Source organism: Chionomys nivalis, chromosome 15 (assembly GCF_950005125.1).
Source record: "Chionomys nivalis chromosome 15, mChiNiv1.1, whole genome shotgun sequence".
NCBI lineage: Eukaryota > Metazoa > Chordata > Mammalia > Rodentia > Cricetidae > Chionomys > Chionomys nivalis.
In genome coordinates, this window is record NC_080100.1 from 25,188,761 (window position 1) to 25,202,320 (window position 13,560).

General features: G+C 41.9%; 1 protein-coding gene across 5 annotated transcripts in view; it reads left to right on the forward strand.

Moving 5' to 3' along the window:
* The window catches only part of Osmr (oncostatin M receptor), a 53,157-nt gene that overhangs the window by 12,343 nt on the left and 27,254 nt on the right, over positions 1 to 13,560 (forward strand). For all 5 annotated transcript variants that reach the window (XM_057789926.1, XM_057789927.1, XM_057789928.1 and 2 more), the window contains exons 3-5: positions 6,023 to 6,192; positions 9,799 to 9,970; positions 12,240 to 12,518. In XM_057789926.1, coding sequence (XP_057645909.1) covers positions 6,023 to 6,192; positions 9,799 to 9,970; positions 12,240 to 12,518 — 621 coding nt within the window. The remainder of the gene's footprint in view (positions 1 to 6,022; positions 6,193 to 9,798; positions 9,971 to 12,239; positions 12,519 to 13,560) is intronic.

Genomic DNA, 13,560 nt, shown 5'->3' on the forward strand with positions numbered 1-13,560 from the left:
TTATAAAATATGACTAAAAAGCAATCATAGCTTGGCAGGCAGTAGGAACTCTCTCAAGTATGTAATATCGGAAGTGCTGAAATCTGCTTACTGTCAGAGAAATAGTGTTTGTCAATTAGGTCTCCCCAGAAGGCCGCAGTTTAGAGTAAGTCAACTCTGTAAATGCGCAAGCGTGTGAATATTTTATCAAATGTGTGTGGATACTTTATTACTTTGAACTCACTTAAACATAGATCCTTAGACTTGAGAAAGTTTCTATTGGCTCATAAATTTCCCCTGCATTTGTGCATATCGTATAAAACCTTGCATTTTTTCTTCCTGTAATATTCTTTGCTGTATTTGCTTTTTAACAAAGAGTGCAGATATAATTCCGTGCATGGAAAAATGACATTTGCAAAGAATATGCATAGCATTCTTCATTTATCCTTAGAACTGCAAGAAAAGAAAAGGGGATATTTCAGTTCTGCTAATAGGCGCAAGTTCTGCCTCACGTTGTTTAGACCCAGGTTTGGTTTCGGTATGTGGGAATATGCTATTCTCCTGGCGCCTTACACAGCAGTTAGTGGAGTTCTTCCATTAGCTGAGCTGCCAGGTGACGGGTCTCTCTCACTGGTGGCATGTGTGGCTCCCTCAGTCCGTCTCGCTCCTGCGCTACTGGGGTCAAGCACACTGTAACTGATTAGGGAGGCTGAGCATGGAGAATGTCCAGGCTCAGGTCAGAGTCCCTGGTTCGGAGACAACCTAACACACCACGTCCTCATGGTGAGGCACCCCCCCACCCTCAGTGTTCGCAACGCTTTTGCCACAGTTTGTTCCCCCCAGCAGAGTCTCACGATGTGACCCGACTGTATGTGGCGTGTCTTCTGCGTGTGACATGTACTGCTCTCACGTCAGCCTTTGCGGCTCTGTTTCTATTGTTTAGATCAAACGTGTGTCCCTAATTTCCTGGCAACTCAATTTCCATTTCTGCCTCCAACTCTCTTTACGAAACAGGTAGATCTTTGTCTTTGCCAGAGCTGTGGGGATTTTCTTTAGTATCTACTGCCCACTACACCTCCACTCACACTAGTGAGGACACCACTCCATCAACTAACTAGGCTCAGGTCAGAGATTGCATTTCAAACGACCTGAGCCAACTTCTTCCAAGCAATAGGACATAGGCAAGACCCTTCAGTTAGCTCCAGCCATGTTTCCATCAGCCAGAGGAGTCGACCACAGCATTCTGATGTGTTCTTCTCTCTTTGGGGTTATACATAAGAAAAATTGTAAATATGTGGAGATTTTTAATTTTTTTGCATTCATTGAGGAGTACATGTGTGTCTATGTGTGTGCATGCACATGTGCACACGCATATAGGAGTTATGTGCATACACATGTCACAATACATGTGCGGAGACAGAAGACAGACTGTGTGACTCTGTCTCTCCCTCCACCATGTGGGTTCCAGGGATAGAACTCAGGATATCAGGCTTGGCCTCAAGCTCCTTTTCTCACAGAGCCACATTGTTCTCCTCCAATATACGCTGTAAAAAAAAAAAGGTTAAATCGTGTTGTTCAGAGAAAAACATAAATACACATATGCATATATACAAACAGAGAAAAATCTGTCTCCGGGAGATTTTTTTAAATTTAAGCCATTAAGTAGGACGAATGTTTCCTTCTGATAGTAGATGTTTCTGGAATCATGTTGTTTTAAGAAGTATTACATGATATCTCTTTCTGGGAATTAACCACACAGTATTTCATCCAGAAGTGTTAGGGCTGGTCAGAGAAACCATGGGGAAAATGGGACTGTGTTTGTGACTAATCCCAGAATGGAGTCTCCGATGGTCTCCTGAGCCACACTTCCGTGTCATGACACGGGAGTGGGAGCCTTGCCACGGGCATCCACCTCCACTTTTAACCTCAGCTAGCTTCTGTGAAAAGTCAGCGAGACTGGATTTATTAATCTCCAAGGTCCCTTTGACCTGCCTGGCTTCACCTCGGAGTTTTAGTTCCTTTTCCCCCACATTACTTCTCACTGATGTCACTCAAGGGCCTGGGTCGTTCCACGTTTGCTGATAACAAATTTCAGGAGCTTCCCCTTTGTTGAAACAACATAGGACAACTGGGTAGAGCTTCCAGAAATAAGGTGAGACAGGAGCTGACTCATTCGTGTGTCGATCAAATGTAGAATGTCTCTACGCACTGTGTGTTGCTAATCTTGATTTCCCTGAGCTAAGTAAGATTTCGCCACACTCTTGTTTCAGCCACAGCCCTCAGCAGAAAAGCAGCCTATGACAAGCTGATGCCATCAGGGGTGAGAAAAGCCATGGGTTAGGCAGAGAGAGAACATGGGAATTATTTACTTTCAAGTCACCATGACAAAACACTTGAAAAAGGCAGCTGAAGGAAGGGTGAGACACAGTCCACCGAAGTGGGGGAGGAGTAGAGGCAGGACTGTGATGCATTGCATCGGTAGCCCTGGGAGGCAGCCTTCTAAAACTAGGTGTGATTTTCCCACCTTTGAGTGAGCCTTAGCTCTGATCAGACAGCTATGGACTTCCACTAGCATGTTAATTTGGCCCTACTTCTTAATAATCTACCACCTTTGGCCATCCCCACACTAGAACCATATTTCTGAGAATCTCTGTTGGATACTCAAACCATACACAAACCACAGTGTAGGTGGAGGAGGCCACTTGTTGGTTCCCGGCCACCCGGCTAGCTTAGACCTGAAATAATCACAGAAGAACTGTATTATTTAAATCACTGCCTGGCCCATTGTCTCTAGCTTCTTATTGGCTAACTCTTACATCTTAATATATTCCATTTCTAGTAATCTGTGTATCATCACGTGGTGGTGGCTTGCCATCTAAAGTTCCCAGCTTCTGTCTATGGATCCCAGGTCACGGATCCATAGCTTCTCTCTGACTCTGTCCTTCTTTCTCCCAGCATTCAGCCTAGCTTTCCTGCCTACCTAAGTTCTGCCTTGCTATAGGCAGTTTCTTTATTCATTAATGGTAATCACAGCACACAGAGGGGACTCCCACATCACAGTGTGGAAGAATTTAAATCAAAACGCATGATTTAAGTTTGACAATTTAATGACAATGGAGTTGACAAGATACTAGAAGCTCAGCTTTTTATTGTTTCTTTATCATTACCATGTATCATGAAAATTTTTATTGAGTTAACAGTCACATAACATAAATTTAAATTAATTAATTAATTAATAAAATTAATTATCTTTATGGTTACAGTGAGTCAATAATCAGTGACAGTTAATATTTCATAATATGACTGTAACTATCCTGGTGGGAGTGAAGATATTTTAAATTTCTGCCCCTCCCTTAATCTGTCAGATTATTTATCATCCAAGGAATTGGAATTTCCCTGGGAGTCAGAGGGCAGAAGAAAGAAAAGGCTGAAGCCCAGTGTCTTCCAGAGGAGGAGCTTTTTCCCAAGAAGAGGTTTCCCAACCCCCTTGCAGGAGAGACTGGTGTACCAGGTTTCTTCTTTTGGGCCAACAACCAGCTCCCAAGTCATGACACAGAGACTTAGTTATGAATGCTTGGCCTAGCTTGGGCTCGTTTCTGGCTAGCTTTTTTTCTTTAACTTAAATTAACCTGTTTCTTTTTATCTACCTTTTGCCTTGGGACTTTCCACCTTCCTTCCTCTCTCTCTCTCTGTCTCTCTCTCTGTCTCTCTCTGTCTCTCTCTGTCTCTCTGTCTCTGTCTCTCTCTCTCTCTCTCTCTCTCATATATTTTATTTTCACTGCTTCTCATGTCAGACTGGCTGCCAGTTGCCTGGCTTCTTGCCCTGGGCATACCCCTCTCTTTCTCCCTCATTCTTTTCTCCTCCTTCTTGTTCTTCTCTTGAGCCAAGATTCCTCCTCCTGTTTATTCCCTCTGCCTTCCAGTGCTGCCTATCCCTCTCCTGCCTAGCTATTGGCCATTCAGCTTCTTATTAGACCAATCGGGTGCCTTATGCAGGCAAGGTGAAACAAATGCAGCACATCTTTACATAGTTAAAGTAATATTCCTCAACAGGCAAGCTGCAGACAGTGATGGACAGGACCACACTTTGACTGGGGTTGCTTAATTATGATGATACATGGTCCTGCCTTCTATTTAAACCTGTGCTTCCCTTCAAGGTAGACTTACAGAGTTACTGGGTCTCTTTGTTTCTCTTCCCAATGCAGACACACTAAATAAACCTGCTTTCTCTGCTGTATACTGTTAATATTTATCTGGTTGGCCTATTGGGGATGAATGGTGGAGCCTTGCTTCTTAATACTGCTAGGGACCAGAAACACAACCTCTGGATACTAGAAACATTAATATCTATTATATTAAAGTTCCTGATTCTTTGATTCCCAATGCTGGCAACTACCAGTCCACTTACTATTTCTATGGATTTACCTAGTCTGGACGTTTCACATAAGTGAAACCCTTTGTGGAAGGGAAAGACTGCAGGGGAATTGAACTGGGGGCTTTATTTGTAGCATGATTAATAAAATCTGAGAGACAGAAATTGGTGTTCAACTTAAATATCAGAAAAGCCAAACAGCCAGCCACTGGCTCTTATCTCCACCTCAGTCTGAAATGGCGATGCTGCCTCCAGGAATCTCTGAATGAGACTGTATGTGAGAGCTGTCTCCTCCCGTTCTTATATTCCTCTCTGGTTCTGGGATTAAAGGCATGTACCACTACCACCTGGTCTCTACGGCAAGCTAGTGTGGCTGCTGGGATTAAAGGCCTGTGTTATTGCTGCCTGGTCTTCAAGGCTAGCCAGGGTGGCTTTTTACTTTTTTGATCCTCAAGTAAGTTTTATTTATTAAAATACAAATGAAATATCACTACACTTATTCACGCTAAGCGTGTGTTTAGTTACCAAACCACTCCTCCCTTAGAAGTTTTCTTGCCTTTTAAATGAAATACAAGAAGCTTTCAGGTCATCAGTTTCTAAAAAACTAGGGAAATGAAGGCCAAGAAGCAGTTGTCTCTTATACATGGGTCAGCGGACACCAGCTGGTTTTATGAAGGGAGCCTTTATTGTTTCAAAATCTTTGTAACATCCCCAGTTTATTTCAGACCCCTTGGGTCCAACAGTTGAAACAGTTGAATCAGCAACAAATAATTCCTTTCAATTCTCTATGGTGTTTCCCTCTCTTAAGCAGAAGTCAACAATTTATTCTCTGGAACTGACAGTAACCCAAACAGATCTAGGCCCATAGTCTCTCTTGTCACAAAGTGTATTGCAGCTGATGTCTCTGTGTACAAGCTATGCTTGTGGTTCTATGTAAAGTTTAACAACAGTCAGGGAAGAGACTGGGCACTTCCAGGAGCCAGTGATGTGCAGGAATCTGTCCGTGTTTGAATTCCTGTTCCTTTGCGGAGTCATTTCACCGCTCCAAGCTCACAATCACAACTGTTTCCATGATTGCGTTATGTCTCTCCAATTAGGCTCTTTCTCTGCTTGGGGAATCTTCTCACCAATGTTTTGTTTATTATTAAGTGCGTAAAATCATTGCTGTCTCATCCAGAAAGTTCAGCGAACTCTTGCTGGAGATATTGAAGCTCAGCACATTGAAATACATGGAACCGTGTCTATATAGGTGATACGCTTCCACTCTGGAACCTTCTAATAAGCCACGGAACTCAAAGTTTCCAAAAACTGATTTTTAGTATTAAATCAGAATATGAGATATTTTTAAAGAAATCTTATTGTCTCCATTATGAATTCAAATCAGTTAGATTACTCAGGAAAGACACATTTGTCTAGTTGTTTACCAGCTCGGGAATATGCTGTGCTTTGCTGAGCAAGTTTTCTGCTTCTTTGGGGTCTTAATTTCTTCCTTTGCTGATGTAACTTCTAATGCCTTCTAAGAGTCTCTCAGTACCTGATGCTAGAATGTATATGCAAACACACTGTCCAAAGCTCGCTGGGAAGCACATGGAAGCGTGTCTCTCTTGGGTGTGTGTCTATTCAATTGTGCCCCCATTGAGGGTTATTTTATATCTGTGTTTGGTATTTCAGTGCTGGGTGAGCCTTTCCAGTTGACGCCTGAGATACTTAATGTAACTGTTGAGTCTAAACTTCAGCAAGTGAATTTACAGTGGACTGTCCCCAACCTTACTCATCAAGAATTAAACATGGTATTTCAAATAGAGATCAGTAGAATGAAAACATCCAACATCATCTGGGTGGTAAGCATTTTGATTTATCCTTCATATCATTCAAGAAATCTTATTATTCCACAACATTTCCTTCTCAATACAGGTTTCCTAAACAATCGCATCCCTGTGTTTTTAGTTAAGACAAGTGATTCTCAGCCTTCCTCATGCTGCAACCCTTTAATATGGTTCCTCATGTTTTGGTGAACCCTAACAATAAATTCATTTTCATTGTAACTTCCTGACTGTAATTTTACTTCTGTTGTGAATCGTAATGCAAATATCTGTGTGTTCTGATGGTCTTAGGCAACACCAGTGAAAGGGTCATCTGACCCCCCAGGTTGAGAATCGCTGAGTTAAAACAAAGTAATATGGCCCATTGGGTTTGACGGATTTATTAAGAAAATAGGTTCTGTCTGTTTTGCTGTTTGTCCCAAGATAGTCACTGGGTCTGTCCTTGCAAATACCGGGTCTGCACGTTGCCTGCAGATCAGTTATCTCACTCTCTCCTCTCTTCTCTGTACACCAAGAGTCATTGACCTCAAATACATTTCTATGCCTGGGTGTCTGCCAATTTCTGTACCTGCAAGGTCTGTATTCAAATTGCCTTTTCAATGACTAAAAAACTAAGAAATCAAATTCATCACATTTCTTAATCACTAATTTGACTGACATAGTCAAAGTTTATCTTCTTCCTTGGCAAGGCTATAAAGATCGCAGAGCATAATCTGAGGTTAGATAGACTTCACACAGTGTCTAGGAAAACATGACACACTGTATATTAATCAGGTGATAACATTAGTTAGCTCAGAATGTTGGGCTGTGGGCCTGCGTCGGGCTTTGGGCAATGTGTGGGGTTTTAAAGACCAAGCACACAAATGGGATGTTCTAAGAGTGTGTGTGGGGGTGTAAGGGTCACTTGTAAATGCTGGGACTAGGCCTAATTTTCTCCCACAATTTAAATAAAAGATTCTTTGAGGCAAGATCTGAAAGAGGAGTTGGAGTTAATTTAGCATGAAAGATGGGAACAAGGTCTCTGGGAAAACCCAACGGGAGCCATCAGAGGCCTTCAGAAAGGGTGTGTGGGTTAGCGGATCAGATTTGAAGGCAGGATGCAGTGTGTGGGCTTAGAGCACATGGAGACAGATTGGGGCAGGCAGGTGCAGGACAAGACCACCCAGAGCCATGGGGAGGATGACCAGATGTGTTTACCCCAAGAGCAGTAAGAAGAAGGGGTGTGGCAAGATGAGAGTTGGCTGCTGGGGAGTACGAGGGCAGGAATGGGTGGATGTAGGGAGAGCCACAGGGGAACCCCAACTCTGTGGTCTGCTGACCACATGATGAGTTTACTATCATTGTCTAGTTTAGTTTTCTTTTCTCTTTTGTTGTCTAGTGTTTATATTTAACGATATTCAAATACGATGTCCTAAGGGTATTCGTTCAATAACAAAAGTTTCATGAATCAGGATATCAAAATAGGCAGACAAAAAAATATTTTGTCATCTAAGGACAAAGCAAAATAATAAAGCGATATAAAATAGTAACACTTTTAAAGAGTCTGTTCTGTATAGAGTACAATTAAATGTACCCAGGTGGATCACAGTGTTCTCGTTCCCTGGCTGTGTGAATCTGTTGTCTCCAGGATTTAAGATTGGTGATCTGAACAGGGTAAAGATGTAAGAGCTGTGGCCTACAAGCGTGGCGTGTGGCTACTGGGCTTCACATCCTGAGGACTTGCCATTTGTGCTAAGGTACACGGTACAGACTCACATTGGCTTCCCCAGGAAATTCAAGGTGCTGTAAGGATTGCATCTTAGTTAGGGTTTCTATTGATGTGATGAAACAAAGCAATTTAGGGAGGAAAGAGTTTTGTTTATTGTGTTTGGTTTTGTTTGCTACTCTTCCATGTAACAGTTAACAGTTCATCATCAAAAGAAGTCAGAACAGGAACTCATGCAGAGTAGGAATCTGGAGGCAGGAGCTGATGTAGAGACCGTGGAGTTCAGCTTACCCGTTTGTTAAACTCTCTTTCTTACTGAGCCCATGACCACCAGACCAGGGATGGTACCACCCACAGTGGGCTGGACCCACCTCCATCAATCACTAATTAAGAAGATGCCCTACAGGTTTGCGTACAGCCTGATCTTATGGAGTAATTTTCTCAACTGAGGTTCCCCCTTTTCAGATGACTCTAGCTTGTGTCAAACTGATGTAAAACTATTCAGCACAGACTTGGGATTAAGGCACGGGTGCTGGGGGGGGAGGCGCACACTAAAGAAAATGAGTTCCTGAAGCTATGGGGGACTCAAAGAAAAGGAAAACATAATCTGGGCTCTCTTAGACCCATACCAGAGTCACAGGTAAATTCCAGGAATGCTTTGTGGTGTTTGGAGATGGGAAAATTTTAAATAAAAGAACAGAAAATTGTCACAGTCACTTGAGGTGCAGCTCTGCAAAGTTCTCACTGCCTATGCATGTGTGAGGCCCTGGGTTCCATCTACAGCATGGAGATATTTTAAGAAGGCTTTCATGAAGGAGATGGAGTATGACCTGGGCTTCAATAACGCAGCTGATTCCTAATGCGGAGGGAAGTGGAGGACACTAAGCCAGCGATGCCTCATGAGAAGATACTGAAATGCCAGAAAAACCTACAAAAGTATTGGGCAGACTATTGGGTCCAGAGAGAACATACCTTCAGACTAGTGAAACCAGACTGTGGGAACCTTGCAAGGTAGAAAAAGATGTCATGGCACCATTGAAGTTGATCAAATTTGAGACTAGAGATGCCAACGTCATAGAAAGATTCAGTTCACCTTGAGTAGGGTCCTCAGAAAACAGTATGAGGAATGTTATCTTATTGGTTACTCTAGAGCCTAAGGTTCTGACAAAGGGGGCTTCTTGGAGAGATGTGGTCCATCTGACTGCCACATTTGAGAAGACAAGAGAGAAAAACAAGGTCCACTTCTGGAGATGTTGGTGTTCCCAGGGTGTCATGGAAGATTACCCTGTTTTCTCAACTTTAGTTAGTCTGCTCTAATCCTGGCTAAAATGAATATTTAAAAATACCAATATAGCCGGGCGGTGGTGGCGCACGCCTTTAATCCCAGCACTTGGGAGGCAGAGGCAGGTGGATCTCTGTGAGTTCAAGACCAACCTGGTCTACAAAAGCTAGTTCCAGGACAGGCTCCAAAACCACAGAGAAACCCTGTCTCGAAAAACCAAAAAAAAAAAAAAAAAAAAAAAAAAAAAAAACCCCAATATATATACTGCTTACTTCTAAAAGAAGCATGCAATTAATTAGATTTCTAGAATTTTCTTAGCAGGGTCTAAGTGACCAGCATGATTGAATATCTGTCTCAAATCTTTGATTCAGGGTTTGAATGGCTTCTCTTTTCTCTCACTTGATCTGCCTGGGTCTCTGGGCAATGTGACAGTCATGAGGATTGAGGAGACAGGAGATCATAGCTTCCAATGCATAGACATCAGAGCAAGGGAGTGATGAATTAGTAGGAGTGGACTTAGCTTAGCAGCATGGTGGAGTCAAAGTGGGGTAGGATCTTGACCTTTGGAATAATTCAGGTTGGCTTATTTTCCAGGATGTAATGACTGTGTATCTCCAGACATTTCCTTTATTTTTAGGAGAATCACAGTGCCCCTGTGAAGTGGAACCAAGTTCTGCATTGGAACTGGAAGTCTGAGGTCCCTTTGGAATGTGTAGCACATTTCATCCGAATAAGGGCAATGGTAGATGATGCCAAGTACCCTCCGCAGCGTTCCTGGAGCAGCTGGACTTCCTGGGAAGAAGTTAGTGGTAAGAAGTGAAGTGGGTACATGAAGTGGTCACAGGAATAACCAGAGTCAGTATAACTCAGGGGTCAGTAGTCAACTGTAGTATATTACATTCCCTTTGAAAGCCCTGAGTAGACACTGTCATTATTTTCATTAGGTCATAATAGAACTAAAAAGTGGTTTTGAAATTTCCCATGGAGCTCTAGATGTCTGAAGTCTTACCTCAAATACCTTCATTGATTTAATTATATGATTCAGATAATTTTGTATTAATTTTCCAAATAATGCAAAATATGTTTACTTTAAATTTGCATGTGCATTTTTATTAAAGCAGCACATATATATATAAATATGTGCATATATATATATATATATATATATATATATATGCACACACATATCTGGAACAGGTATTGTAAATGTTTCTGTAAAGGACCCAACAGTTTCTTTGGAGACTATGGCACTTAAGTCTTCAGAAAGCAGCCTTAGACAATGTATGAACAAATGAGGGCAGTTGTGTGTCAATATAACTTTACTTACAAAAGAGATGGTAGGCTTGACTTAGCTCATGGACTGTGGTTTGCTGATCCTCAATTTAGAGGCAGAGAGCAATACGGGGAGAAGGAAATCAGCTTTTCACTACAGTGATAGAATTGTAGACAAATAACTTTAACTATCCTTTAATTTTGATCACTGAACATTGTTGTAGGTCAAATTTAGACTGGATTTTACCATAGCTTCTCATGTTCCACTTGGCTACAGGCCAGCTCTACAGCAATAGTATCTTTATTCCTCACTATATGTCCTGACATATTATATGAAATTATACTAATATAATCATTCCTTTGCCAAGCATTGGTGCAAATTTATTAACTGAAACTAGCAACTTATTAACCCAGGAATACCTTAATGCACACATTGATAGTAATAAAGTTAAGTATACGTTCTACCATTTTAAACACTAGACACTGGTTTAGTTATCACATTAACCCTAAGAAATAGGCTTTATTTTCATTCCCACTTAACAGATACAGAAAATGAGTACCAGGGAAAGTAAAGAACCTACATAAGCCTTGTACTTCACAACTGTTTATTACGTCTGTGTATATATGTATATACATGTATATATGTATGTGCTGTGTATATACATGCATGTATATATGTGTGTATGTATATATATGCAGAAAGAAAATAGAAATGCAGGAGAATATTAAAAAAAAAGCCATGCATGTTAGCACATAATCACTGCTCAGTAAATGAGTCAGAGGTGAACATAAATTCACTGAATAAATTGAATGTACTGTATAGTGAGTTCAAGGCTGGCCAAGAATATATAATGAGATCTCACCTCAGAACAAGCTAACAACAGCAAGAGAAAAAGAAATAAGTGTGTTATAAACAACTCTTGTATAACGGACTAGACTTCTTAAAACTGTAACCATAAAATTTATATAAGAATAAATAAATAAATGAAAACCTGACCCTCAGATCCCTCAGAGGGCTGTTTCTCATCCATGGCTGTTCAGCAGAATCATCAAGAGGCCTTAAAAGCCTTCAGAAAAGTTATGCCCAGGTCACTTGGTACAGGTGAGATCGGTAACAGCAATATCTAGTGGCCCGATAGGTGATGGCATGGATGGCAGGTTGGGAGGGGCTTGCAGCAGCTGATCACATCTCACAGACAATCAGGAAACAGTCACACCAGCGCTCAGCTTACACTCTCCTCTTCATACGGGCCAGGATCCCAGCCAGGGACTGCTGCCACCCACAGGGACAAGGTCTCCTAACCTTGATTAACCTAATCAATGTGATCACTCATAGACCTGCCCAGAGACTCATCTCCCAAGATTCTGAATCTCAAGTTAATACTCACAGAGGCCCAGGAGTTCTGAATAAGGCCTTACGAATGACAAGCTGAACAAACTTAGCTCAGAGTTCCTACTTATTCCACTGTTGAGAAGTCCCGAGGATGAGTTGAGATAAGGAACCCAAATGCTTCATGTTGCGCCTCCTGCACGATGGAGGCTCTACAGAGAGCAGGCACAGACAACAGCAACGTCACAGTAACCGGAAGTGATGATAGTGACGCTGTTTTAGCTGGAACAGTCTGACAAAGGGTGGTGTGGTGGAAAGGATTGGTTTGCATCTCCCAAAAGGTCCAGGAATCATGTGGAAGCTTAGGTTGTTATTTTCCGAAGAAAGTAGAATAAAATTATATTAACTACAGGGAGTATGAGGGGATTTGTCTTGAAATCTGAGTAAGACTCTAACCGAGGCTTTTTGTCTTACAGTACAAGTTTCAGTTGAACCTAATACATTATTAATATTTCCTGAAGACAAACTGGTGGAAGAAGGCTCCAATGTCACCATGTGTTTGATGTATGGACAGTATGTATATAATATATCCTGTAAGTTGCAAGAAAAGCCAATCCATAGAGAACAACTTGATTCACACGTATCATTAATGAAGTTGAATAACGTTGTTTTCCGTAACATCAGAGGGACAAACATCAATTGTCAAGCCATGAATGCTACTAAAAAACTGCTTGGTACTGTTCTCTTTGTCTCAAGTAAGTATTAACAATAGTGGTTCTCAACCCTCCTAATGCTGTGACCCTTTAATACAGTTCCTCATGCTGTCGTCACTCCCAGCCATTAAATTATTTCTTTGCTACTTTGTAGCTGTATTGTAATGTAAATACCTGATATGCAGACTATGTGATATGCAACCCCTATGGGCATCTTGACCCACAGGTTGAGAACCACTGTATTAGCATGTGAGGTCTCCTTTCTTATTTCCTATAAAACATCTTGGATCTCATGTACCAGAAGGCAAAGAAATATGTCCACATGTGGTTTTAGTTTTCTTCACCTTTACAAATCCTCCAAAAGAGTTTTTGAAAATAATACCCAAAGCAATACTCCCAGGGTTTTCTATTGTTCTTATTTTATTGCTAACAGTTTTATTCCTAGAACCAACAGTATTAAAGGAAAGTGATTTCAGGATATGACCTGTTCCTCTGAGAAAATATTCTTTCCCTCAACCCAAATGACCTGGAATTCTGTCTGAATCATGGAGAGAGGGGTGGTGCTGTAGGCCAGCCAACCATGGAAGGGTGGTGCCCAGAAGGGCAAAGACCTATGCTGACCATGTCTCCGGGCTAGGCTTGTTCTCTTGGTCATTTCCGTGAATGGGCATAGTGACGGTTTAGAGAATCTATGAATATGGGCGGCTTCTAGCCCTGGCGTATTAGCTCAACAACAGTGGCCAATCCTCTTCTTAACAGAATGGAAAATTAACTCCTTGGCCTGTCTCAGTGGGGTGGGAGCATGCGGACTTTCTGTAGGCGGCAGTGTGCCTGGCTATGGCCTTCTATGTCTGCTCTCAAGTTTACGTCACTAAACCATAGGAAACATCTCTCTCTATTGACAAAGAAGGCACTTCCAGTCCTGGATGCTTCCATCATCTGGATCCCTTACTGTAGGCCCTGGGAACAGAAGGGGATCCACATTTCAAGGAGCTTTGCCCTGCCTGGGGCTCTCTGCTCCCCACTGCAGAACTGAACCAGTTCACAGTTTGGCTGGCACCCCTAGGGTTTAATGCAAGCCACA